This window comes from Schistocerca cancellata, chromosome 6, assembly GCF_023864275.1.
Source record: "Schistocerca cancellata isolate TAMUIC-IGC-003103 chromosome 6, iqSchCanc2.1, whole genome shotgun sequence".
Classification (NCBI taxonomy): Eukaryota; Metazoa; Arthropoda; class Insecta; order Orthoptera; family Acrididae; genus Schistocerca; species Schistocerca cancellata.
The window spans coordinates 174,978,884-175,004,863 of record NC_064631.1 but is presented as its reverse complement, the minus strand read 5'-3'; the positions used below and the strand labels follow the sequence as shown (position 1 = coordinate 175,004,863).

Genomic DNA, 25,980 nt, shown 5'->3' with positions numbered 1-25,980 from the left:
CATTCATTATACCATTTTCAGGTAGGCTTTACTTAAAAAGGGAGGGGGGGAGCGACAGAATAGTGCCAGCAATATCATTCATCATTATCACTTACCCAGTGATATAAAATGTCTGATAGACAGCAAAATTTTGTTTGAAAACTACCTGAAAAAACTTTGTCCTTGACAACTCCTGCACCGTAGAAGAAATTTTATATGTGTAATATGTAAAACGTGAGACGTAGATATTACTAGTTTACATCTGAAAAAATGATCAGCACGTAAATTTGTATATGAATGCCTTCCTCTTGTTCTTACTTCAAGTGGTAGGCGCTTGCCGGGTACGTCCTGTTGTTCACTGGCTCCACTGTCTATAGTTAGTTTCTATCTCATCTCTACGTCTCTTTCAACGTCTGCTTCCAAATGAACGTAAAAGACTACTTCTATGTCATTACAATTAATTGTACAAAAGATCCATGGGACATGAAACTAACTAGCCACTTGCAATAAGGAGAATGATGTCACCGAAATCGTTTACACATCTCCCGCCTCAGTGATGCGTAAGACATGTCTAAATTCACACTGTAGTTCTTATCGTCATGTGCACTAACTTTTTTTTCCGTATAAATGCGTAGCAGCTTCGATTTTGCCTCTGTCATTGTGACAGTGTATCTTTCTCTCGGACTGTCGGGCTTTCCCTGCTGACTTAAGATGACACAGCTATTATCCACCACAGCGCAATACCGGCAGATACTTTACTCCGCTGATTAGCAGACGGCCGCTTATATACAGATGCCGAGGCGAGACGCAACCAGTTGCAGCTGAGGAAAGAGCGGGTGAGTGAAGCAACGCTCTCTCTCTCTCTCTCTCTCTCTCTCTCTCCCTCGCTCTCCCTCTCCCTCTCGTTCTCGCCTCTTACCTCCCCCCCCCCCCCATCCACACTTATCAGCCTCTCCATGTCCGTAGTAAATATTGACATAGTTAGCGTCCATCTAAGAAATTCATACAGCCTGAGACCGGTTTGCCAACGGTTGACCTTGGTCTTCAGTGCGCATGCGCTATTGGTAATTTCTCAATCGTTTATCTGTTTTGATTACAGTACAGTTCTGTTTGTCAACGGCGGGCGTGCGTGCCATGCATAAAAGGGAAGAACGAATTTTCAAAAGCAGTCTCATGTGAGAAGTGTGCGTTAAAACTTTCGTGGGGAGACTTTTCGCAAATAAATCGTAATGGTTGTGTTAATTTCTTAGATTTTCATTGCGATCTAAGTATTTTCGACTGACTATTGCCTCGCTGGCGTCTGTGACCAGTATTACCAAGGTATGGAGTGCTGTAGTAGCGGTTAGCTACCTGGCGTTACTGCCACAGACTTCTTGTGTTCGCTTGAGACAGTTCATTGTTTCATTTTTATACTCACGACGACGTGATATTTGTTGACTTTAGAAACATTACATAGCGTTCTGTAAAATTATACGGGGTTAGTCAGGGGGAGAGATACATGGTTGAAGGAGCGATAGTATTGGTGATCCTGAACAAGAAACTTCCAATTAAGACATGCCCTTTTCTTAACTGTATCCGATATACACCTGTTTGAAAATCACTTGCACCGCTCGCATGCCCTTCTTCATCAGCACACACATGCGAATACAACCAAAGCGACATTGTTGTCGGTATTGACCTGTTCGAACGGCCAGTGACAGTAAGTCACTAAAACGTATCCTGGGCTTTGTGTCGGTCGCCGTGGAGTCTTTTCTTGGACACCGACGTTTGCCAATTTTACCCCATTAGAATACTGTTTGTGGGATTAGCTTGAGAGCCAAGTCTAGAAGCGCGCAGAGTGGACACAAAGGAACTTCTCGCTCGTAATTTACATGAGTATGCTAAACTAAGCGTAAAGGACCGTACGAATGAGCTCAGATCAGCAACACAGCAGCAGTCTACAAGAGCTGCAAAACGCATTGCAGTTGACAGTGGTCTTATTGAGCATCTTTTGTGAGAAAATATACACAATTAACGGCTGTTGGTTGGTGGATTAGGGGGAGGGCACCAATCAGGAAGGTCATCGCTCTCATCGGATTAGGGAAGGATGGGGAAGGGAGTCGGCCGTGCCCTTTCAGAGGTACCACGCCGACATTTGCCTGAAGAGATTTGGGGAAATCACGGAAAATCTAAATCAGTGTGGCCGGACACGGGTTTGAACCGTCGTCCTCCCAAATGCGAGACCAGTGTGCTAACCATTGCGCCACGTCGCTCGGTCACAACTAACGAAAACGTTAGTTCACAATACTTAATTTACCATCTCCTGCATTTGCCCCATTCCCTACTGTTTCCATTAATTTCCTCGGAACTGTTAAGAACAGGACATATGTTCATACTACTTGTTTTGTTCAGAATTACTAATACTCTTACCCCAAAAAGCATGTAGCTTTCCTCCTGACTCAGCCTGTATTTAACCGCCTATAAGGGTGACTTTCCACACGTATACGACTGGCTGGATATTGTTATTCACAACCCTATGTCGGTGTAAGGGAAACAACATTATTGTGTAATTCAAGTTATGCTGCTATTGCTCAGACATGTTATTTGCATGGGTAGATTTCATGTATGTGTATCTCACTCCTCTCCCTGTCACAGATTCACTATAAAGTAGCGAAGATCAGTCAGATCATATCCCACCCTGTACAAATGCACACACAACTAACTGTAGAGCGAGGTAGCGCAGTGGTTAGCACACTGGACTCGCATTCGGGAGGACGACGGTACAATCCCGCGTCTGGCCATCCTGATTTAGGTTTTCCGTGATTTTCCTAAACCGCTCCAGGCAAATGCCAGGATGGTTCCTTTGGAAGGGCACGGCCGACTTTCTTCCCTGTCCTTCCCTAATCCAATGAGAGCGATGACCTCGCTGTTTGGTCTCTTCTCCCAAAGAACCGAACCCCAACCCAACTTTAAATCTCTCTTGGTTTCTTACAGAATTATGGCATCTAGAGAAGGTATCTTTAATGCTTTTAATCATTGTTTCAAACATGTTGCCGAGTTTCTGAATTTTATAAGCCTTTACAAATGTACGACTGTCATTTGCTGAATGTAATCAGAACTTACTCGTTAATTAAAAGGGTGACATTATTACTGCGACTACTTATATGTTCTGCCAATTCTGAGTTTTTCATATTTCACTCTCTTCATTGTGTTCTATCCCAGAATACAACTTTTTGAAATAACGTCAGTCACGTCACGCGTCCAGGCGCATATTTCAGAACTCGTATTCTGGAGCGACTGCGCTCAGTTTCCTGACATGCGAATGGGAATTAGAGTTCGAAGCATTTGCTGGAAGTGTCACACGGAGTGATGTGTCGTAATAAGCCAGAGACGCATTCACCTCTTCATTCTGTGAGGGTCGTGTTGCTTTCTTAACGTTTGCAATTCACTTTTGACGTAATGTAGAATCATGGCTGGTCCATGTGCTTCACACGCAAGTAAGGGGGATCTTTTCCTTCATCACTTGAAGCATTACATGTTTGTCTTTAGCTTCTCCATTTTATTGTATCTTATACCTTTGAGAGGTACTCCTTGGAAACTCATACTGTAAATGTGTCAGTTCTATTTTGTTCTGTTTGTTTTGATTTCCCAATTTATGGATGTTCAATTCATTCCTACCGACATTATTCTTAATTCTAAGCTTCTACACTCTTTTACTGCTCTGAGAAGTCTTATTCCTGCTTTCTGAATTTTACTCACTTCTTTTTATACACAGATGGGAAAAATATTACAACACCAAGAAGGAGTTGTTCGACATAAACGAAAGCTGACAGGCGTGTTTCTACATTTGAAAGATGATGTCTATTCAAATTTCTAGCCAGTCGCATAAGACTCTCAGGATGCAAATCAGCTCTGCTTTAAATACACGCTGTAACACTCGTAAGCTTTAGTGACCTTTGACATTGGACGTCGTGAGTTGATGTTAGTCAAGAATGCCTTTAAGGCGACAAGGACGCAATCTTGGTCGTGTAATAGGGCTACGAGAAGCTGGATATTCCTTCTGCGATATCGCACAAAGGCTTGGCAGGAATGTAGCCACCATACACGATTGCTGGCATAGGTGGTCACGAGGACGTAACGACGCAAGAAGACTGGGCTCCAGTTGTGAGGTAACGGGCGAGTTGTGGCGCCCTGGAAATATTGTAAGTTGGGAGTTGGAGTGGTCGCACGGGCCGCTCGGCGGGCCGACCACGTGGTTCCGGACGTTGGCTAAAACAAGAGGGGTCCAGCCCGATCGTGTGACTGGTGGCTGGGAATCCATGTTGACGCTGTGACGAGGACGGTGCTTTGTGTCGATGAAGGAGATGTCTATGCTGGGAGTGCCAAAGATTGGGGACTTTGTGAAACCATAATAGCAGACATTTCACAGTTCGTATAGAAATTAATAGTAGCCAGATGAATCATGATACCTCAAAAAGAAACATGTACATTACCATTATTTGCACGACGATTCTGAAGGTGTAATCAGATTTTCAATATCTTTATTAGTTTAAAGTTTAGTATCTGACTGTAAAATTTACAAGTAACACCCAGCAACGAATTTCCAAAATCTAAACGCTTCATCCGATTTTCTCGATCGACGTGTCTTTAGAAATCTGTTAGTGTAAACCTAAATTGATATAAATTACAGACATTTAACTGGAGTAGTACATGTGTTATTGGAGGTCTAAGTGGTCGATTACTATCGATTGCGTCAGGTCATAAGTACTTCATAGTTACACGAAAAAACGGTGGCAGCATGCTTATAAATATATTTATTCGTCTATGTCTTTGCTTATATCCGATATATACTATTCATGAAGCAATTGGTCAATATTTACTGTGTTTTAGAAAGCATAGAGACATTAGGCTAGTGGTCTACTTTTGCTTGCTATTCCTTTGATATACAGGGTTATTACAAATGATTGAAGTGATTTCACAGCTCTACAATAACTTTATTATTTGAGATATTTTCACAATGCTTTGCACACACATACAAAAACTCAAAAAGTTTTTTTTAGGCATTCACAAATGTTCGATATGTGCCCCTTTAGTGATTCGGCAGACATCAAGCCGATAATCAAGTTCCTCCCACACTCGGCGCAGCATGTCCCCATCAATGAGTTCGAAAGCATCGTTGATGCGAGCTCGCAGTTCTGGCACGTTTCTTGGTAGAGGAGGTTTAAACACTGAATCTTTCACACAATCCCACAGAAAGAAATCGCATGGGGTTAAGTCGGGAGAGCGTGGAGGCCATGACATGAATTGCTGATCATGATCTCCACCACGACCGATCCATCGGTTTTCCAATCTCCTGTTTAAGAAATGCCGAACATCATGATGGAAGTGCGGTGGAGCACCATCCTGTTGAAAGATGAAGTCGGCGCTGTCGGTCTCCAGTTGTGGCATGAGACAATTTTCCGCGGGCTACGCGTGAAACTTGCCCGCACGCGTTCAACCGTTTCTTCGCTCACTGCAGGCCGACCCGTTGATTTCCCCTTACAGAGGCATCCAGAAGCTTTAAACTGCGCATACCATCGCCGAATGGAGTTAGCAGTTGGTGGATCTTCGTTGAACTTCGTCCTGAAGTGTCGTTGCACTGTTATGACTGACTGATGTGAGTGCATTTCAAGCGCGACATACGCTTTCTCGGCTCCTGTCGCCATTTTGTCTCACTGCGCTCTCGAGCGCTCTGACGGCAGAAACCTGAAGTGCGGCTTCACCCGAACAAAACTTTATGAGTTTTTCTACGTATCTGTAGTGTGTTGTGACCATATGTCAATGAATGGAGCTACAGTGAATTTATGAAATCGCTTCAATCATTTGTAACAGCCCTGTATGTTTATTTAATTTGTTTACGTATTTAATAATGTGTGTTAGAGCGTGTTTATGGCCCAGCCGTAGGAATATTTATTTAATTTCAAGTTATTTAAATGAAATTCCAGTATTTCGAAAGTGTTTTATGTTTGTGAGTGTGCATTGGCTTGAAGGCATGGCGGAAGCGCTCTAGCCAATCACAGCGCTCGTGAATGGGCAGACTCGATGGAAGAGGGAGAACAGTACAGCACAGGACACGGGAGGTGCTGGACAGTGGACTCAGAGTCGCGGGAGAGATGCGTTTAGAAGTGAATCCCTCGGTAGCTATACTGTTGTTCATAATTAATTACGTGCAGTAGGAATCTATTGTTCCCCTGTCATTCAACTTATATTTTATTTAACTGCTGGACGATCGACACCAATAACTTTTATTGCATAAATATACCACATTCTCAAAAGTACTTCTACTATCGTACTCATCATTTAAAGTCGTTAAGATAGTACATGCAGATTTTATTTAATTGCAGTCTTTCATTTATAAATTTCTACGTTACATTCGCAATTGCCGAGTGATAGGAACCTTTGACCATTCTTTCCATGTGTGTATTAATATTGTATACTGTAGACTAAGCAGTATTTGGCTGGTAATGCAGCAACTACGTATCCAACGTACCCTAGACAACGAAACCAGCCAAAACTTTTAATATTTCAACTCTGAGTCTGAGGGTACATAGTTGAGGGCCGCCTCACCGTCACCAGTTCATTTTCACTCATGAAAGCCTGCAATGTGACACCACTGAGACCGAAGACTATCATGTTCGACCTATGGCACCGGTGCATCGTACTGCATCTGTAGGAGCAATTCGAGCAGCACTTGCGACCACAGTGACGCAACGAACTGTTACTTCAAGGACAGCTCCGAGCCAGAATCCCTGTAGCGTGCTTTCTACTAACCCCAAACAACCGCCATTTGCAGCTTCATTGGCGTCAAGCGAGAGGTCATTGGAGGGAAAAATGGAGGTCTTTTGTGTTTTATGATGAAAGCTGGTTCTGCCTTGGTGCCAGTGATGGCCGTATACTGGCTGGAAGGAAGACGGTCGAGAGCCTACAACAAACCTGCCTGGGTGCTAGATGCACCGGAGGTCCAGTTTGTCTAGCGTGGAATTATGGTCTGCGGTGCCATTTCGTACAACAGCGGGAGCATCAACATTGTTATCTCACGCATCCTGAGGGCAAATTTATACGTGAATCTGGTAATTCGACTCGTCGTGCTGCCATTCGTGAACAGTATTTCAGTGAGCGCTTTCCAACAGGATAACGCTCGACCACATGCCGCTGTTGTAACCTAGCTTGCTTTATAGAGTGTCGACATGTCGCCACGACCAGTCTCCAATCGGGGACATATAGGATATCATCGGACCACAACTCTAGAGTCATCAGCAACCAGCATTAACCGTCCCTGTACTGACCGACCAAGTGCAACAAGCATGGAACTCTAGCCCACAAACTGCCGTCCGGTACCTGTACAACACAATGCATGAACGTTTGCATGCTCGCATTCAACATGCTGGCGGTTACACCGGTTATTATTGTAACAGTATTTCACATTTGCAAGGGCTTATCTCGCTCTTACATTAACCTGAGATCTTGCAATCTTATTTGCTTAAATATGTTACCTAAGTAAATGTATTCCCGAAATTTCATTACTCTACATCTATTACTGTTCGGTGTTGCGATTTTTTTTCGTCGGAGTATGTTACCCATCATTCACTCCCATACGAAAAATCAGAAACAGCCACGGTCTTATAAAATTGTAAAAGTGTCTCTTCCTTTGTATTGATTCTCAAGCACATATTTATTCATTCACGTACATTTCAGAATTTTGCTAGTGTCTTCTCTGTACCGTATCGTTAACATATTCGCATGTAATGTCACAGCATATATTTCGAATTTTGCACTCGTTCTAGTATTAATATAAAACATTAATAATTCTAATGTTAAGTAAAAGAAACAGCGATCCAAATGAATCAGTTCTCAGAAGACAGTCGGAACTGGGAATTAAAGAAGCAAAACGCAAGTATCCCACTGTCGCCAAGAGCCAGGAGAAGACAGTAGGAGCATATGGTGGTGGAATTGGAACTCCTCAGAGAGTTTCTCTCTCATGTTTTCTCGGAGTGACTGATTACCGGTGCAATTCTGGATATTGTGCTAAGTTTTAATTTTCATTCTCGCGCAATGTTTAAAAGACCGCTCCAGTTTACTTCTTCAGATGCTGCGAGTTTTGTTGTTGCGTGTACTCGCTGCCTGCACTCCAACCAGACTCTGAACTGTTGGTCTCGCGCCGCTATTTGTTGCATATTCGACGTCCACTACAACGTGTGACGCCCTATTTTAGTGCGTACTGACATCCCGTGAAACGCACATTCTCTTAGCGTTTTCCTGCTCTGTTGGATGTAATGGCCGGTGAGATCTTATTAGACCAAATGCCGGATCCAAAGCCTTGTTTCATTTTAATCTCCGTCTTTGTTTCTTAGATTTTTCGACATCTTTATTTCGACAGATCCTTAATTACCCTGTCCCGGAGAGTATTCCCCTCCCGCCAAGAAAGGTAACGATGTTCTTTTCAATGTTGAAGACGATCTAAGTCCCCGAAAGCCATGTGTTTACTTCATTGCGTGCGAATGTGGCATGTCTTACGTGGAGAGACTATTATAGAATAGCCGACGAGAGAAGCAAAGGTCATCAGCGACACACACGACTAAAACAACCAAGTCGAGCTTTGCCTCCAATACAGGATGTAGTGAAAGGTGTGGCCAAGCTTTAAAGAAACATCGGTTCCGAAATGCTTTATTGCCATGTTATAGCTCATTTTCTATTTCTCTTCACAGTCGCGTTAATCCTGGGAAACACACAGAAACAAAACGTACCAGCGTTACATGGAACGTTTTCTTACGAAAAATTTTCAAAAAATCCTCTTGGTTATCCGCCGACCGAAGGTATTGTTGATATGAGACTTTGTCTCTTGCGTTGGCATTCGACTAACCTGACTGTTCTGCTAGCATCAATCACGTTGCATCAGCTGTTTAGTATTCATCACCGACTGTACAAGCACATAGTATCAAATGTTTAGTGTTCATCACGGACCTGGTTTCCAAAACAGTCCAAGAGAAGTGTACTCATACGCGGGGTTGGTATATGCCCATTTGCTGTACGGCTTAGCACATGGCTATGACCGTGCAGATCAACTTTTTCATCTGGAGAGATTTCCAGAAAGATGGTGCTCCAGCAGGTGGACGTTTGAATACATTTAATGGAATCCTAGGGAGCATGGGACGTTTAATACTACGGCTCGCGACTGGGAGAGGTCTAGAAGGACGAGGACACCTCAAATGGAGAAGAACTTCTTGGAGCAATTGACGACAATCCTAGTGTCAGCGTAAGACAGTGAACTGAAACAAATAATGTTGACCACATGTCTGTCCGGAGACTGCTACATGAAAACGTGTAGCGTGTGTAGGCACAATCAGCGGCTGATTTTCCTGTACGAGTAATATTCACGCTCTCGGCGTGGTGGCTGATAGGGGCGACTATAAACGAGAAATGCCTTCACAGTAGCTCCCATTAGCCACCGCGTCGAGTGATAGCTTCGTATAGCACACTTTTGCGAATGGTTCATCATACAATGTGTCAACCTTCACTTTGGTGGAAATGCACTGTTCACGGATTAGGCTTCGTTTCAACGTCATCAGAACGTGCGTTTCCACAGTCAGCACGTATGAACAGTCGAGAATCCTCACAAAACTGTGCACTCACATCATCAGCAAAGATTTCCTGTCACCGTTTGGGCTGGCATTTTTGGTGACTGTCAAGGCCTCATGTTCTTCCACCCGTGCTCAACGGACAAACTTACCACTGTTTCTTCGAGAATATTCTACCACTTCTGCTAGAACACGTGCCTTTACGAGTGCGACAACAAAACGTGAACTTCATGCACAAAAGAAATCGTCATCATTTCAGTGTTAATGTTAGTAGGCCTCTAAACAACAGATTCCGTGACGGCTGAATAGGTAAATGTGGATCAATTCCTTGGCCTCCAAGCTCTCCGGACCCAAACCCACCAGACTTTTGTTTGTGGAGGTATGTGCCAGATGTATTACTAACGCGTTTTGAAAGGGGTAATTTTTTGTCACGCTTTTGTGGTGAATAGTTCATTTTATTCTACTCTCTCACAAATGTAGCGTATCATTATTATTAACAGCAGCTGCTAGCAGCTAAACACTACTGAACAAATTCGTATTTTCCACCGACTCCCCACTGTTGGGGTCGATGTACAGACCGTCAGCTACTTAGGACCTCCTTGCCCTATAGGTTTCGCTGAATTATGGTACACGGCAGGCTAGTTTGAGGTCTTCAGCTTCTCTCATTGACATACGGCTAATACAACAGCTGATCGTCAATGACTGCTGTTACAATCTTAATAAGGTGAGGGAAACCGCAGTTTGTTTGATCAAGAAGCGCAAGAGCACAACCTGTAGCCACAGCGAACTGATTTCGGGGACAGGCGAAGCGCGAGCGAATACGTTTCCAGTGTGCGTTCCCGGGCGTGAAACAAGGGCTCAGCAGCGAGTCCTAGTGTTTGTGGCAGAGATATAGTGAAGCGTCAAAATAGTGTGGCCAACTGCATAATAGCGTGTCTGTCCACCTCTGGAACGCAATACAGCACCGTGTTGTTATTATTGCACCACACTCGGACGCTACTATCAGCTCTTTTCCATAGGGACTCATCTGACCAGCCCACGGTTTTCCAATGGTCTGGCGTCCATGCAATGTGGTCACGAGCCGAGTAGACGCGCTGCAGGTGATGCGCTGTTAGCAAAGGCATCTGCTGTCATAGCCCATTAACGCCAATTTTCGCCCCATTGTCCTAACGGATACATTCGTCGTACGTCCCACATTGCTTTCTGTTGTTGTTTCGTGCAGTGTTGTTTTTATGTTAGCACTGACAACCCTACGCAAAAGCTGCTGCTTTCGGTAGTTAAGCTAAGGCCGCCAACCATTACCTTGTCCGTGTGCGACGGAACTGTCTCTGAGTTTCACTGTCACTGAAGCAAGTTGCAAATCGATATTCACCTACCTCAGATCGGCGTCTGCTCAGTGTCCCTTCACTTTGCAACGTAGATACTTACAAGGTGATGAAAAAACAGCGCTGATGAAAACAGCACCTAATATCTACAATTGCTGAGGCCGCGTAAATCTCGTTATGATTGTTCCTGTAAATATTCATAATATATCTTCGGGTGGAAAACGGAGTCCTGATCTTCATCGAAAGTTCGGAAATCTAATAAAAGTATCTTTTATTTTCTTTGCTTAAACATGTGTCATCAGCCCATATTTAGTATGCAAAACTGCTATTGTAAGTTCCCAGTTTACGTCACACGTAAAGCAGCCAGAATTCTCCTAAGTCCATTCCGAGAATAATTACGCGAATATACAGTCACTTTCTACACGTAACGTTGATTTCTTACGTAAGTCATTCAGTGGATTTCTTTCACAAAGATTGCTCGCCAAATATATTCTGCAGCAGAACACAGAACATTGCCACTCGAAATTTTCTAAGTCCAACCAGCCACACGTGTATATCTCCCGAACAAAATACCCCACGACTCTCAAACTTTGATAAAATGTTCGTAGCAACAAAAGCTACCATTACAAATCCATCTGAACGGGAAGGACCGAACATTTCTTCATCTTACAACTTTACAGACGGACACATTTAACACGACCTTCGCGTCTCCAAAGCTAGTCCATGACTCACTCAATGCTATTGCTCACAGCGCATATACTACTTGATAGAGCGCGGGAAAGACTTCACTCCTATTGGTTGATCAAATGAACAGCCAATGAGATCGGTATTTCAAGATCATATTCGGGCCTAAACTGTTCTGAGCCAATCACTACATCTGATTCATTGGCGTCACTTTGACAAGCAAATTATTACTATAATGTTTATTAACTGAAACTAAACGAAAATTAATCTTGAGATAACTTTACGAAAACATTACTCTACAAATAACTAATCCTGCTGCCTTCTTACAAAAACAAGTACGCTTCGACATACGTCATCAGCAATGTGGGTACAAATATCTTTCTTTCCCATGGTGGTGGTGGTTAGTGTTTAACGTCCCGTCGACAACGAGGTCATTAGAGACGGAGCGCAAGCTCGGGTTAGGGAAGGACTGGGAAGGAAATCGGCCGTGCCCTTTCAAAGGAACCGTCCTGGCATTTGCCTGAAACGATTTAGGGAAATCACGGAAAACCTAAATCAGGATGGCTGGAGACGGGATTGAACCGTCGTCCTCCCGAATTCTTTCCCATGCTATGATTGCGTAATGCATTACATAAAATTAATCTTGAAATTTAACGTATGTCCCACATACACACTCTCACTCACTCTAATTTACTCCTACAACGACATAAGACACAATTAATAATGTTGTCTGAATTTTATATTACGAAAATGAAAATTAAAATTTTAATATGAAAATCTCAGTTAATTAATTCTGCACACTGATAGTTCTGTTTATGTTTTCAAATAATACCAAAAGATAAACTATTATAGTTCCTAACTGAATTTAATTTCCTAAGTGTCGGTTTTTGGTATTTTAGGTAATTTTCTGTAATTTTGAAAATAGCCAAGCCAGAAAGCTGAGATTTTGCAACCAGCTTCTTTTTAATAACAAAAGGCTACGTATTAAGTTTTATGAAAAGTGAATAATATTTACTATCGTTTATTTAGAATCTTAGGGGCTTGAATATGCTGTCGCTGGAACTGACACAAGTAGTACTTCCCACGGCCGTGCTAGCGACCTTGCGAGTGCGAGCGATTCACGCCGAGATACAACAGGCTGTCACCGCCACCGGCTCCAAAGCTACGAGCCAGTGTTGCATAAACCACTATTGAGGATTGACTCACCTGGTGAGAGGTAATGCCTGACATTTGGTATTCTGGGCGTACTCTTGACAATGTGAACCTTGGAACATTGAATTACCTGACAATCTCCGAAATCGAATGTCCCGTGCCTCTAGCTCCATCTGCTGTTTCGGATTCAGAGTCTGTTAAGTCCCTACGTGCGGCTACAGTTACGCCAGTAGCCTTTTCACTTGAAGCACCTGAGTACAAGGTCGCGGCTCCGCCAATGCAGTGCCCTTTCTTATCTTGCGTATGCGATACTAATGCCATCTTTATATGTGCATATCGCTGTCCCATGACAGCAGTATGTTTGCCGCATACGTGCCCCAAGGCGTTCAGTTGTTCAGCACACCTGATGATGTCAACGCGGTCGTCCACTGGACATCAAGAGCCATTCGTACGATCCTTGAAGTAAGCACCCGGGAGAGGCCACACTTTACTTGAGCTAAAGAAACGGATTCATAGTTAAAACCCGCCGGCCGCTGTGGCCGTGCGGTTCTAGGCGCTTCAGTCCGGAACCGCGCTGCTGCTACGGACGCAGGTTCGAATCCTGCCTCGGGCATGGATGTGTGTGATGTCCTTAGTTAGGTTTAAGTAGTTCTAAGTTTAGAGCACTGATGACCTCAGATGTTAAGTCCCATAGTGCTTAGAGCCATTTGAACCAATTGAAGTTAAAACCCGTAAAGCTACCAAATCGAGGGATGGTTAATTGCTGAGTTTCAGCCACTATTTCAAACAGTCCCACACATTTTCTGTGAGATTAGGACATGGTTAAACAGCGGGCCAAATGGTTCAAATGGCTCTGAGCACTATGGGACTTAACATCTGAGTTCATCAGTCCCCTAGAACTTAGAACTACTTAAACCTAACTAACCTAAGGACATCACACACTGTAGTGTAACGACGTAAGTTTTTATAAATGGTTTTCTTTTGATATATGACCATGTGCAGACTTCGTCACCTACGTCAGTTACAACCCACTTCAAAATTATTTATATTCCTTTTAAATTATCTCAGAATGGTTCTTGAACGAAACTGTAAAACATCATTTGAGTCGTATGCACAGAATTACGTCACTTTTTCAATTTTTTACGTCGTTTGTTTCTCCTAAGAAATTATATTGATACACTTTATCTTGATTTAATCGATATTAGAACCACATTAAATAAACTTTGAGATTCAAAGTCACGATGAATACTGTCAAAATTCAATAATCTCGTCAAATATATTATTAATTCATTCACATAATTCTTCATAAATAAATCCTCAGAACACGTATTTCAACTTTAATAGCATCCACCAGTTTATTATCTTCCTACATATAGACGTGAACCTGAGCCTTGAAGAGACAAAACTAACATTTTCAATAAGATTAAACTTCCTATGATATCATTGTTGTACAAAAAAATTACATATTTTCATTTATCAGTTTTTAGAAGCACGACGCAACAACTCGGTTCCAGCATCTTCTGTTGCTCTTTGGCTGTCGACCCGCGACGTATAGTGGCCAGCAATTTTCTCTCTGGTCGCGGCAGCGAAGATGCTGTCTGCGTTCGTTGCGCCGCCCTCTCCGTACATGAAACATAAAAAAAAATACAAAACTTTAGGCAATTCACAACCATTACAAAATATTACAAAAATACATAAACAAAAACTAAATTAAACTTATATTCACCTGCAAACTGGGCTGACACTGGTGGATGGGTGTGGGTGACGCTTCAATTTCGTCCCACTACAACACATCCATGCCCGAGGCAGGATTCGAACCTGCGGCCGTAGCGGTCGCGCGGTTCCAGACTGAAGCGCCTAGAACCGCTCGGCCACACTGGCCGGCGAAAATTAACAGACCCTGAACGGTAATGGTAGCTGGAACTAGATTCGTTGGACATTCCATTTCGAAAACAGTTACGGAATTCAATATTCAGAGATCCACAGTGTCAAGAGTGTGCCGAGAATACTAAATATCAAGCATTACCACCCATCAGGGACAGCAGAGTGCTCGGCGACCTTCAAAATTCACGACCGAGAGCAGCGGCGTTTGAATAGAGTTGTCAGTCGTAACATAAAAACAACTCTGCGTGAAACAACAGCAGAAATCAACGCGGAACCTGCGGGGAACGTATCCGTTAGGACAGTGACGCGAAATGTGCTCGTTAAAGGGCTATGGCAGCATGTGACTGTTACGAGTGCCTTTATTAACAGCACGACATCGCCTGCAGCGACTTTCCTGGGCTCTTGACCAAATCGGATGGACCCTAGACGACGAAAAAACCATGGGCTGGCTAGATGAACCGCTGGTAGGGACCAAGTGCGGTGCAAACCCCACGAAGCCATGGATCCAAGTTGTCAACAGAGCACCGTGCAAGCTAGTGGTGGCTTCGTAACATGTGGGCTGTGTTTATGTGGAATGAATTTGGTCCTCTGGTCCAACTCAACCGGTCATTGATTGGAAATGGCCATGTGTGTCTACCTGAAGACCATTTGCAGCTACTCAAGAACAACAACGATGGAATTTTTATGCATAACAATGCTCCATGTCAGCGGACGACAGTTGTTTATTACTCATCTGAAGAAAATTCTAGATAGTTCAAGCGAATGATTTGGTCACCCAGATTTCCCGACATAAATAACATCGAACACTCATGGGACATAATCTAGAGGTCAAGTCGTGCACAAAATCCTGCTCTTGCAACACTTTCGCAGTGATGGGCGACTATAGAGGCAGCATGGCTCAATATTTTTGCAGGGACGTCCGCGACTTGTTGAGTTCATGCGACGTCGAGTTGTTGCACTATGCCAGGCAAAATGAGGTCCGACACGATACTAGGAGGTATTCAATTATTTTTGCCACCTCATTGTATGATCACCTGGTGTCCAAAGCAACCAGCTTGCTCTTTTAAGGTGGCGATAGATTTTCTCCGGTGAGTTTATTTTGCCGCGAGTCTAGATACGTAATTCAGATTCAGGTGCAAGCGAAAAAATCACGTACTACTTGACCTCATAAAAGATGTCGATGATATGTCTTTTTCAGCTACGATAAAAACTTCCTTTACGCATAACAGAGGTGCCTATGAACAAGAAGTCAGTTCCCTTGCGTACCTACTATGCCTGTGTTCCTGCTGTGCCATTCGTCATGGGCTTCAGGCTGTAAACATCGTATACAAGATGGGATAATAATAACGAAACTACGTGTTGTATTTCTGATGGGGAGAGGGGTTATTTATTTTTCATGACAGGAAAAGACTGGATGGGGTGAATAGAAATAAGGACAAGAGAGTGGAAGGAAGCATGAAGACGACAGACTCACTTCATGGGACTCAATTTACCCATTTCTGGTTCTGTTTCAGAGTATTCAACATGGCTTTCTACGCAGAATCTTGGCTCACTGAGCTGTTGGTAGCCCTGTCACTGGTAGTGGCGTCATTATACCTGTGGTTCTCCCAATCGTACAAGTACTGGCAGAAGAAGGGGGCGCCTTACTTGGAACCGCAGTTCCCTTTTGGCAATATCTACAAGAGTTTTGTGGGCATGCAGTCTATGCCGCTGGACATGGCTGAGGCATACCGGCAACTGAAAGGTAAGATGAAATGCAGACATTACTTAAATCCATTATTATCTCGAAGACGACTCGCAAAGGTAGTGTCATATTTCGTTTCGGTGAATTTTGTCCTCAGAATAGGTGTTCGTCATTTTTCTTTCCTGGAAAATTTGTTTTTGGCAGTAATAAAAATTTATTTTTTATCTCTTTTACCATAAAGTCCATCGGGATAAATATGCTTGTTCCTACAATATTACAACTCTTCCCTCAGAAAAGTCTGACAACCAGTCCACTGGATTACATACAAAGTGGGGGTTGGGGCGTATGTACGGCGTATGTACGAGAAATGACTTTTGCTTCAACTCACTGTGCTTACAGCCGTATATGGCCTTACAACCATCATCAGATCCAATTAGTACAACAGCGACTCAGAAACACATACTCAAAGCTGTAGGTTTGAGTTTATCTTGCGACTTCATTTCTTTTACTACGCGTACAGTTGTGTACTCCGTGTGTGCTTGAATGTGACGATGCAGCAGTCATTGCTTAATATGAACACATACAATCTCTTAAACACAGAAGAGGGTTACCTGAAGAATGATTCTTCACCAAAGTATGAAATGAGAACAGGGTTAATCTTTTACCTTCTTCTTCTTCTCCTTCTTCTGAAGTTTCCATAGTATACCAATTGTAGCCTGTTATAGTTCTCATCTTTTTCTCGGTATCTGGTAGTCTCTTTGGATCCATTCTTTGTAGATATTCATTCTATTTCTTTTTGTTTTCATCCAGTTTTTCTTTAATGTTCCACATTTTCAACTCCTTTGCATTCCTCCTTTTTCTATTCAATAACCATGATTTTGCCTTTTTACCTTTATCATCGTGACTTGATGTTGTTCAAGTATTGAGTCAGTCATCCAGTATCTAAAATTCTTCGATGTCATAAAATAGCAGTTTCTGGAGTAGGAGCCAGAATTTGTGCCACTCTCTCTAGATTATCCAGATGACTGATAACTGAATTGTAACATCCCCGAATAATTTTCCAGGCGGGTTAAAGTTTTCCAACGACAGCTCCACATCCAGAGGAGAAGTCCGATGAGTGCCCAATGCCTACATCACAATGTTACCCTGCAAGAACAGCCAATATTGCATGTAGTACGGGCACACCACCGAATCAGTTGTCATCCCACCTGAGCTGGACGACCAAGATGCCTGTGCAGTAGAATGACCTCACACGGAAGAGGGCATAACGTCATCCTGGTGTCCATACGCAACGAATCAACAACGCCTAAGTCAGACTCAATAACGTCGTTACAGCACATTGATGCTGCAGAAATAAGTAGACTGAAGGCCTAAAAGGAAGAGTTGTGACACTGCAGTGTGTTATTGAGTGCTAAGAAGCTCAGAAGCCTGGGGGACGTTTAGTTAGCCTTGCCGAATGATACTGCTTTTGGCATAGCCTGATTCGTACAGCTAGATTCTTAGTGTTGCAGCAAACCAATTCTAAGATGGAACTGGTAACACTCCATCCAGAGTCTACCATAACGACTACAACCTACGATTCCACCGCCAGTTAGATCTGATGGTCTCTCTTCTGCTGAGAGCTGCTGCTGCCTCATCCTCACCTTTTCTGATGGGAGGACTTTGGTGCCTTCCAACACCAGGTCCCTGCAGGCCTCACTGAGGGGCTCCTGGCGTTCTGATCAACCAATACCATTCTGGGGGAGTGCAGTAATTGCTGCAGAGAGGATGTGACTTAATTCTTCAGGACTGACCATTTCATGCAGAGCTGGTGGGCAGCTTTCCTGGATAATGTATCCGATGTCCATCAGAACGCCCTGGAAATCGGTTAGCAGAGCTGTTGGCCACTGGGCATCCCTAACTGTATTTTCAGCACTAAGGCATCGACTAACGTTTGTGACGTAGCAACTGCTATGAGAGCCACTGCCGCCACATCGATACTGCTGGACACACCTGCATCAGCAATTACAGGACTGAAAAGTGCTTCGCCAGCTCGCCTGGCTGCCAGCAGTGTGGGGAGGACGACTCTGCACTTGGTGTTAATAAATGTGTAAACTGGCAGTAATGTTTCATTAAAGACCACCACCACATTCCACATCACACTACTATCACGACTGTGGGGAGGTGACTGTACTATCCTGCTCCACCTCTATCGATCTCTTGTCCGCTCCAAGTTGGACTATGGACGTATTGTCTATTCCTCTGCAAGGCCGTCTATCTTACGCCATCTAAATACAATCCACCATTTGGGGATCCGTCTCGCCACTGGTGCCTTCCGAACTAGCCCATTTGAGAGTCTCTACGCAGAAGCCGGAGAACTACTACTGTCATACCGGCGCGACATCCTATTCAGTAGGTATGCGTGTCGGCTTTTTTCCATGCCAGGCCATCCAACCTTTCACCTTTTTTTAAATGACATTCTTGACCGCCAATACGAGATGTACGTTTCTTTATCACGTCACTTTGACATGACCAATAGTGCTCCCTTCATAGCAACATACTCAGAGAAGTCAAACCTCTCCCAACAGCCAGGTCGACTTCCTCCGGGTCGTCTCGCCGTGAGGAAGTAATATTAGCTCGGTTGCGAATAGGGCACTGCCGCTTTAGTCGCCGTCACTTGTTGAGTGGCGACCCTGCACCTAGCTGTCCTTTCTGTAGCCAGCCATTAATAGTCAAGCATCTTCTGATCCTCTGCCCCTATTTTAGCCACTTACGTCTCAGGGTCGGGCTGCCGCCCGCTTTGCCGGACATTTTAGCGGATGACGTGCGAGCTGTGGCTCGCGTTTCAAGTTTTTTTAAAAGCAGTAATATGATAAAAGAGATTTGATTTCTACCTGGTGACTCCGGTGTCTTGTCGACGCCTTTTAGATACTCTTCCGTAACGTCTTGACTTTTTAGATTTTTTTCTTCCGTACTGTATTGGACCTCGCAACGGTTTTTTACCCTCGAGGTCCCAGCATTCTATGGTTCTATACTGGGCGCTTATGATCTTAGATGTTTTGAGCCCTAAACCCCCCCCCCTCCCCCCCAAAAAAACTATGACTACTGTAGCGGCCACTGACCTGGTCCTCTATAGAATGATTAATTTAAAACAAGTGCTGAGCCATGGAATGACAATGTTTGCTAGTTTTAAAAATTACGAGTCGTATCGTGATTTCGATTACATGTTAAACCTATAACTGAAGTCAGATAAGTGGTTGGAGAACGATCGGACTTTCGGTAGGACCTGAAAGTTCTGGAGTACAGCATTATCTGAAAGTGAAGTGTGGAGCATTGGCAACTGGATAAGAAGAAACTGGAAGTATTTGAAATTTGGTTCTGTCGATGAATGTGAACAAACATAGAGTAGGTTACGAATGGAAAAACCTTACCAGACGAAGGGACGGATTGCAGCCACGTCTACTACGTCACCCAGGAGGAGGTCACCTGGCACTGGAAGATGCAGAGGGGGGAGGGGGATATTAGGCTAAATATGTAAAACTGATTGTAGAGAATGTTGCATGTGGTAGTTATGTAGATCTCAAAATATTAGCAGAAGCTAGAAACTGGCGAAAGGCAACATCAGACCAGTCTAAAGACTAATGGCCTAGAAAAACGTATGTTATATTCTAATAAAGGGCGAAAAGAAATATTTCTCCTGTTCTTTGTTTTCTGATTGGCTCAAAAATGGCTCAAATGGCTCTGAGCACTATGGGACTGAACATCTATGGTCATCATTCCCCTAGAACTTAGAACTACTTAAACCTAACTAACCTAAGGACACCACACAACACCCAGCCATCACGAGGCAGAGAAAATCCCTGACCCCGCCGGGAATCGAACCCGGGAACCCGGGCGTGGGAAGCGAGATTCTGATTGGCGCAGGGATGTCAGGTGTCTTGTCTTGTTTAAGAGATAAATGTGGAACGTGATCTGTTCTTGATGTGTGACTGTTGTTGGCAAAACATCCCCTCCCCATTCCATGCCCTCGCAACATGCAAGTAACATTTACACTCATGTAGACTAAATGATAGGACTAGGGCCTTAATGATGCCGAGTAAATAAGTAAAGGAATCATATTTTAATGAAATTTATGAAGCTCGGTAAACAAACACATGATAAGTCTTCGTAAGTGCCTCAAAATTACCGATATTGAGTTACCAGTCAATGACTTTCATGAGGGCAGAGAAACGGATCGTTAATAAACGACCACAGGAAAAACAGTGAACGTTCCCATAGCTGCAAACCACGGCACAGGAGCTAGTGGATTATATACAGTGAAAGTTACTACATTTTTTGTTCGTGGTAGCGCATTTGTAAATAGTTTCCTCCCATGAACTTCACCGTGATTTTTAGAGTACGTATGTGTTAATAAATTGAACGGAGATCCATTTTAGACGCAGTATATTCGTGTCTGGTATTTAAAACTTCTATATTCTTTCAGGCAATCGTTTCGGCGGTATATACTTCTTCAAGCGACCGACCTTGGTGGTAGTGGACCCAGATTTGATCCGCAGCCTTCTCGTTAAGGACTTCTGGACTTTCCAAGACAGAGCGGTACCAGTAAACCAAAAAGAACCTCTGTCTCAACATCTTTTAGTGTTGCGTGGGAACAAGTGGCGGAGGTTACGCGTCAAGCTGACGCCGACGTTTACATCTGGGAAAATGAAGATGATGTTCCAGGTGAGTCGGCTGCCTAGCCTTCACCAAAACACACTCCCCAACTTCACATTTAATTACCTTATATCGCCCAGAATGCTGTTTTTTTCTGCCGTCTTCTCCTCATGAGCCTTTACTCCCCCCCCCTCCCCCCCCCTCCCCCCCACCTCTCTCTCTCTCTCTCTCAGCTGCCGATAGTGAACTGCGTAGTGGAAATTCCACAACTTTTGTAAGCAAGAACGCTGGTCTGCTTTCAGTCACTACTTCAAAAGGCGAATACTCTATTGCATTACTTTTAGCGTTATTTAAGTAGCGTTATTAAATTAGGCTATACATTCCTTCCATTTGCATATATCCTACACAGGTGGCCGATTTCCCGCGTATAGCATTCACACGTGTTGCCTGGTGGATGAGATATTGATATTTTAATGTGTCTGATGCCTAGAGTGATCACAAAACCATTCCACACATTAGAAGTAAACTGCGATAAATTGCCAAACAACTACCTCTCTGTTTTTATTATTTTAGTAGAGAAATCCTTCTGGAGCTTGGTGATCAAAGTTTTGATATTTGCTTCCAATATCAGATATAATTTAATAAATTTAGAAAATACACCCACTACTACATATATTATATATTTCACGCCACCACAAACGGCTGGGAGCAGCCCGGAATTGTCCATAGCTAGTAAGTCCCCAACTTTTCTAGGGATGATACTTTGCATTTCTCTCTAATGTAGGATAGTGCACTGTTTCGCCCACTGGCATTAGTCACCAGCGGCCAACTGTGCGCACACCTGTCTGGCTAAATTGCTCATGTGCACGTAATCACCTATTATCTCTATACGTTTTTGTGCCCCGTAATGCCCGTAACTTAAATACACATAATCTATCAGGTGCTCAACATACTTTCCTGAGGACTACAATCTCCACAGTTCCGTTTTCTCATCCTTGCTACGAAGCAGGACACCCTTACGAATTTCATTAAAAACATGGCTCTGAGCACTATGGGACTTAACTTCTAAGGTCATCAGTCCCCTAGAACTTAGAACTACTTAAATCTAACTAACCTAAGGGGACTATGGGACTTAACTTCTAAGGTCATCAGTCCCCTAGAACTTAGAACTACTTAAATCTAACTAACCTAAGGATATCACATACATCCATGCTCGATGTGGGATTCGAACCTGCGACCGTAGCGGTCGCGCGGCTCCAGACTGTAGCGCCTAGAACCGCTCGGCCACCCCGGTCGGCTACGAATTTTATAATAGTGAGGTATCTTTTCGAATCGCTTAATACCAAAACTTGTTTTAATAGATTTCAGATCTCGGTCATCATTTTGTATTCATCGCGTTTCGTTACAGATTGCACGAATCTCTCTTTCCCCAACTACCCCTTTTATTTACAGGACTTGAAACTCTTCGCTTGCTTCTTCTTCATCATCGACATCTTCCCCAGCTGGTGAATGCACCGGTGCATCTGCGGTGAAGTTCTCATTGCCTTTTATACAGGGTCAACATTAATAAAACCGACAAACTGCAAGGGCAGATTCGTGACTGTAAATCGAGGAAAAAAGGTCCTATGAACATGTGTCCAGAAATGCATCGTTGCCACACTAGATGGCGCTGACGAATGACAGTTCTTCTGACCACGTGTCGTGTGTTCCTTGCGTGTTGCTGGCTGTGTGAATCACTCAGCGCACTGTAATCAGCATCATCTGATCTTCATATCGGGAACTAGTCGAGATGGTGTTTGAGTACGGCCAGGCAGATGGAAACGGTCGAGAGGAGCATGTATGCATCAAAACAAGCATCTTCACAGACACCAACCACAGTGCACAACGTTTCAAGCCCTTTTTGGCTCTTTGCGTGATCATGGGTCCTTTCAGACAGGCGAACGTATACCGAGACGGCAGACTGCGCGTACATCAGATTTGGAGGACCGAGTTCTACAGAACATTCAGACGAACCTTTGTACAAGTTTCAGGCCAGTGGCCCGCCAAAATGGTGTAAGCCAAAGTACGACTATGTGTATCCAGTATGACAACCGCTACTATATATATGTCCACAGCTCGTGGTCTCGTGGTCGCGTTCTCGCTTCCCGAGCACGGGGTCCCGGGTTCGATTCCCGGCGGGTTCAGTGATATTCACCTGCCTCGAAATGTCTGGGGGTTTGTGTTGTCCTCATAATTTCATCACCATTCACGAAAGTGGAGAGTCTGGACTGAGCAAAGGTTGGGAATTTGTACGGGCGCTGATAACCGCGCAGTTGAGCGCCCCACAAACCAAACATCATCATCAACCGCTACTATCCCTATCACCTCCAACATACGGGTAAAACTTGGAACCTGGTCAGAGAAACTGTCATTCGTCAGGGCCATCTACTGTGGCAACAACGTATTTCTGGACACGTGTTCTTAGGACGCTTTTTCCTCCACTTCAGTCAGAAACCCGTCCCTGTAGTTAGTCGGTTTTATTAATGTTCACCCTCCAGACCGGCTGGTATAACTAAATTGCACCAAAGACATCGCCCAACGCACAAGACGTTCGTTTACCAACCTACAATCCATCAGGAAACTAAATATATTATGGACGAACAGTACAGTCACCTTGCAACCCTCTAGAAACATTCAGAACTTTATTAAGCCAGAGATCCTAGAAACGCACTGGTATTTATTTAACACACAGCTGGCGAAAGCCACACTTCTGTGTTCTATCTTTCTTCCATCTACTTTTTCTGGAATACCTCACATCCGATGACATAATCTGAACTGTTCAAAGCTAACAGAACGGTAACAACATGTTGGGGTAGTACATCTTAAACTTAGACTGTCCTTCATGACTAGGTATTCTCTGTCAGACTTATCCTCCATATCCACATCGAGTTCTTTTTCAGAAGCTTACATAGGTCTATTCATTCCCCCGTCACTCAGAAATTTTCAGTAGAAACTACACAACTTTAGATATGACTTTAATTGCGTCTTCGTAGATGGGATCTTGTACTCCGAAATTGCTTTAATTTTCTCACTGCTTATGACCTAAAAACTGAATTTATGCTCTAACAAATTCACATTTATCAAGTTTTAAAGTCATTCCTCCCCTGTTTAAGACTAAGAGCTCTTCTTCCAAAACCTCACAATGCTAACACCCAGATTCCGTAGCTATTAAAATATCGTCCACATAGACTCCAAGTTTTCTCATCAGTCGATCTCGAAATATGTGGCTTAGCACTCTCATAAAAACCGCAGCTGATAACATTAATCCGAACGGCACAACTTTGAAACGGTAAATTCACCTTTCAAATGAAAAATCTCTGCGTCAACTGTTCTCTTCAGCCAACATAATTTTCCAAAAGTCAGAGACCCAATCCACACTCGATATCGGTTTTACATTCCTAAAATTCTATAAGAGTTCTTCCAAGTTACCTGGTTGATGGAGCTCTCTTACAATGACATCCAATTTAGAAAGCGTCTAATACTATTCTAACTGAATAATCTTTCTTTTTAACTATTGGAACTGTTTTACAATAACAACTCCTACATTGTTCCACAGTATCCCATTTGCTTTAATCTGTTTCACACAGGCACTCAACCAACAATAGCAATTACATACGGCTTTGCTGTGATAGGCTTATGTAATCTCACCTTAATAAAATATTCAAAATTTACCAGACTTGTCTGAGAAAGTCACGGACCGTGCGGCTGGTCCCGGCGGAGGTTCGAGTCCTCCCTCGGGCATGGGTGTGTGTGTTTGTCCTTAGGATAATTTAGGTTAAGTAGTGTGTAAGATTAGGGGATGATGGTCTTGGCAGTTAAGTCCCATAAGATTTCACACACATTTGAACATTTTTTTTTTGTCTGAGAAAATGTCCTCATACCATCTCTACAGATCACAGAATTTGTCTTTTTTCAAGTTAGAAATATTTTGAAACGACCCAGTTATTTATTTTATTTGATTATTCATAGAATAGTTATTCCAATCTTCATTGATTTCTGTATGTTCAGTTCGCTAGTCTCCAGTTAAAAGATTTTTAGATTCAACTTTTAGTCTTTTACTTTTTAATTCAAATTCAAGATATTTCTGTACACAATTCAGAAAAGTTTTGTACTTGCACCAAAAAATTGTTCCCAGTGCGTCATCTTTAACTAACCTGTTAGCCATAAAAATCTTCATACTAAAACAACATGCACTACACGTAAAATCTAAATATATTTCATATTTTATAGGTTTGCTCAGTCCACCGGTTACAGTTTTGTTCTCAACATTAGTGACCAGAAAAATCACTAATTTCCTGTTCTTACACTACTGGCCATTAAAATTGCTAGACCACGAGGATGACAGACGCGAAATTTAACCGACAGGAAGAAGATGCTGTGATATGCACATGATTAGCTTTTCAGAGAATTCACACAAGGCTGGCGCCGGTGACGCCACCTACAACGCGCTGACATGAGGAAAGTTTCCAACCGATTTCTCATACACAAACAGCAGTTGACCGGCGTTGCCTGGTGAAACGTTGTTGTGCTGCCTAGTGTAAGGAGGAGAATTGCGTACCATCACGTTTCCGACTTTGATAAAGGTCGGATTATAAGCCTATCGCGATTGCGGTTTATCGTATCGCGACATTGCTGCTCGCGTTGGTCGAGATCCAATGACTATTAGCAGAATATGGAATCGGTGGGTTCACAAGGGTAATACGGAACGCCGTGCTGGATCCCAACAGCCTCGTATCACAAGCAGTCGAGATGACAGACATCTTATCCGCATGGCTGTAACGGATCGTGCAGCCACGTCTCGATCCCTGAGTCAACTGCTTGCAAAACAACAACCATCTGCACGAACAGTTCGACGACGTTTGCAGCAGCATGGACTATCAGCCCGGAGACCATGGCTGCGGTTACCTTTGACGCTGCATCACAGACGGGAGAGCCTGCGATGGTGTACTCAGCGACGAACCTGGGTGCACGAATGGCAAAGCGTCATTTTTTCGGATGAATCCAGGTT

The 25,980-nt window shown here is 43.4% G+C and overlaps 1 protein-coding gene across 2 annotated transcripts in view; it reads left to right on the top strand.

The window, feature by feature from the left end:
- The first annotated feature begins 768 nt into the window (after positions 1-768).
- LOC126191513 (cytochrome P450 6k1-like) overlaps positions 769-25,980 on the top strand; it is a 59,914-nt gene continuing 34,702 nt past the window's right edge. The window contains exons 1-3 of one of the 2 annotated variants that reach the window (XM_049932410.1): positions 769-815; positions 16,132-16,361; positions 20,764-21,002. In XM_049932410.1, coding sequence (XP_049788367.1) covers positions 16,142-16,361; positions 20,764-21,002 — 459 coding nt within the window. In that variant the 5' untranslated portion in view covers positions 769-815; positions 16,132-16,141. Of the gene's footprint in view, positions 816-1,160; positions 1,300-16,131; positions 16,362-20,763; positions 21,003-25,980 lie in introns of those variants that run through there. The other variant, XM_049932409.1, reaches the window with a different exon arrangement.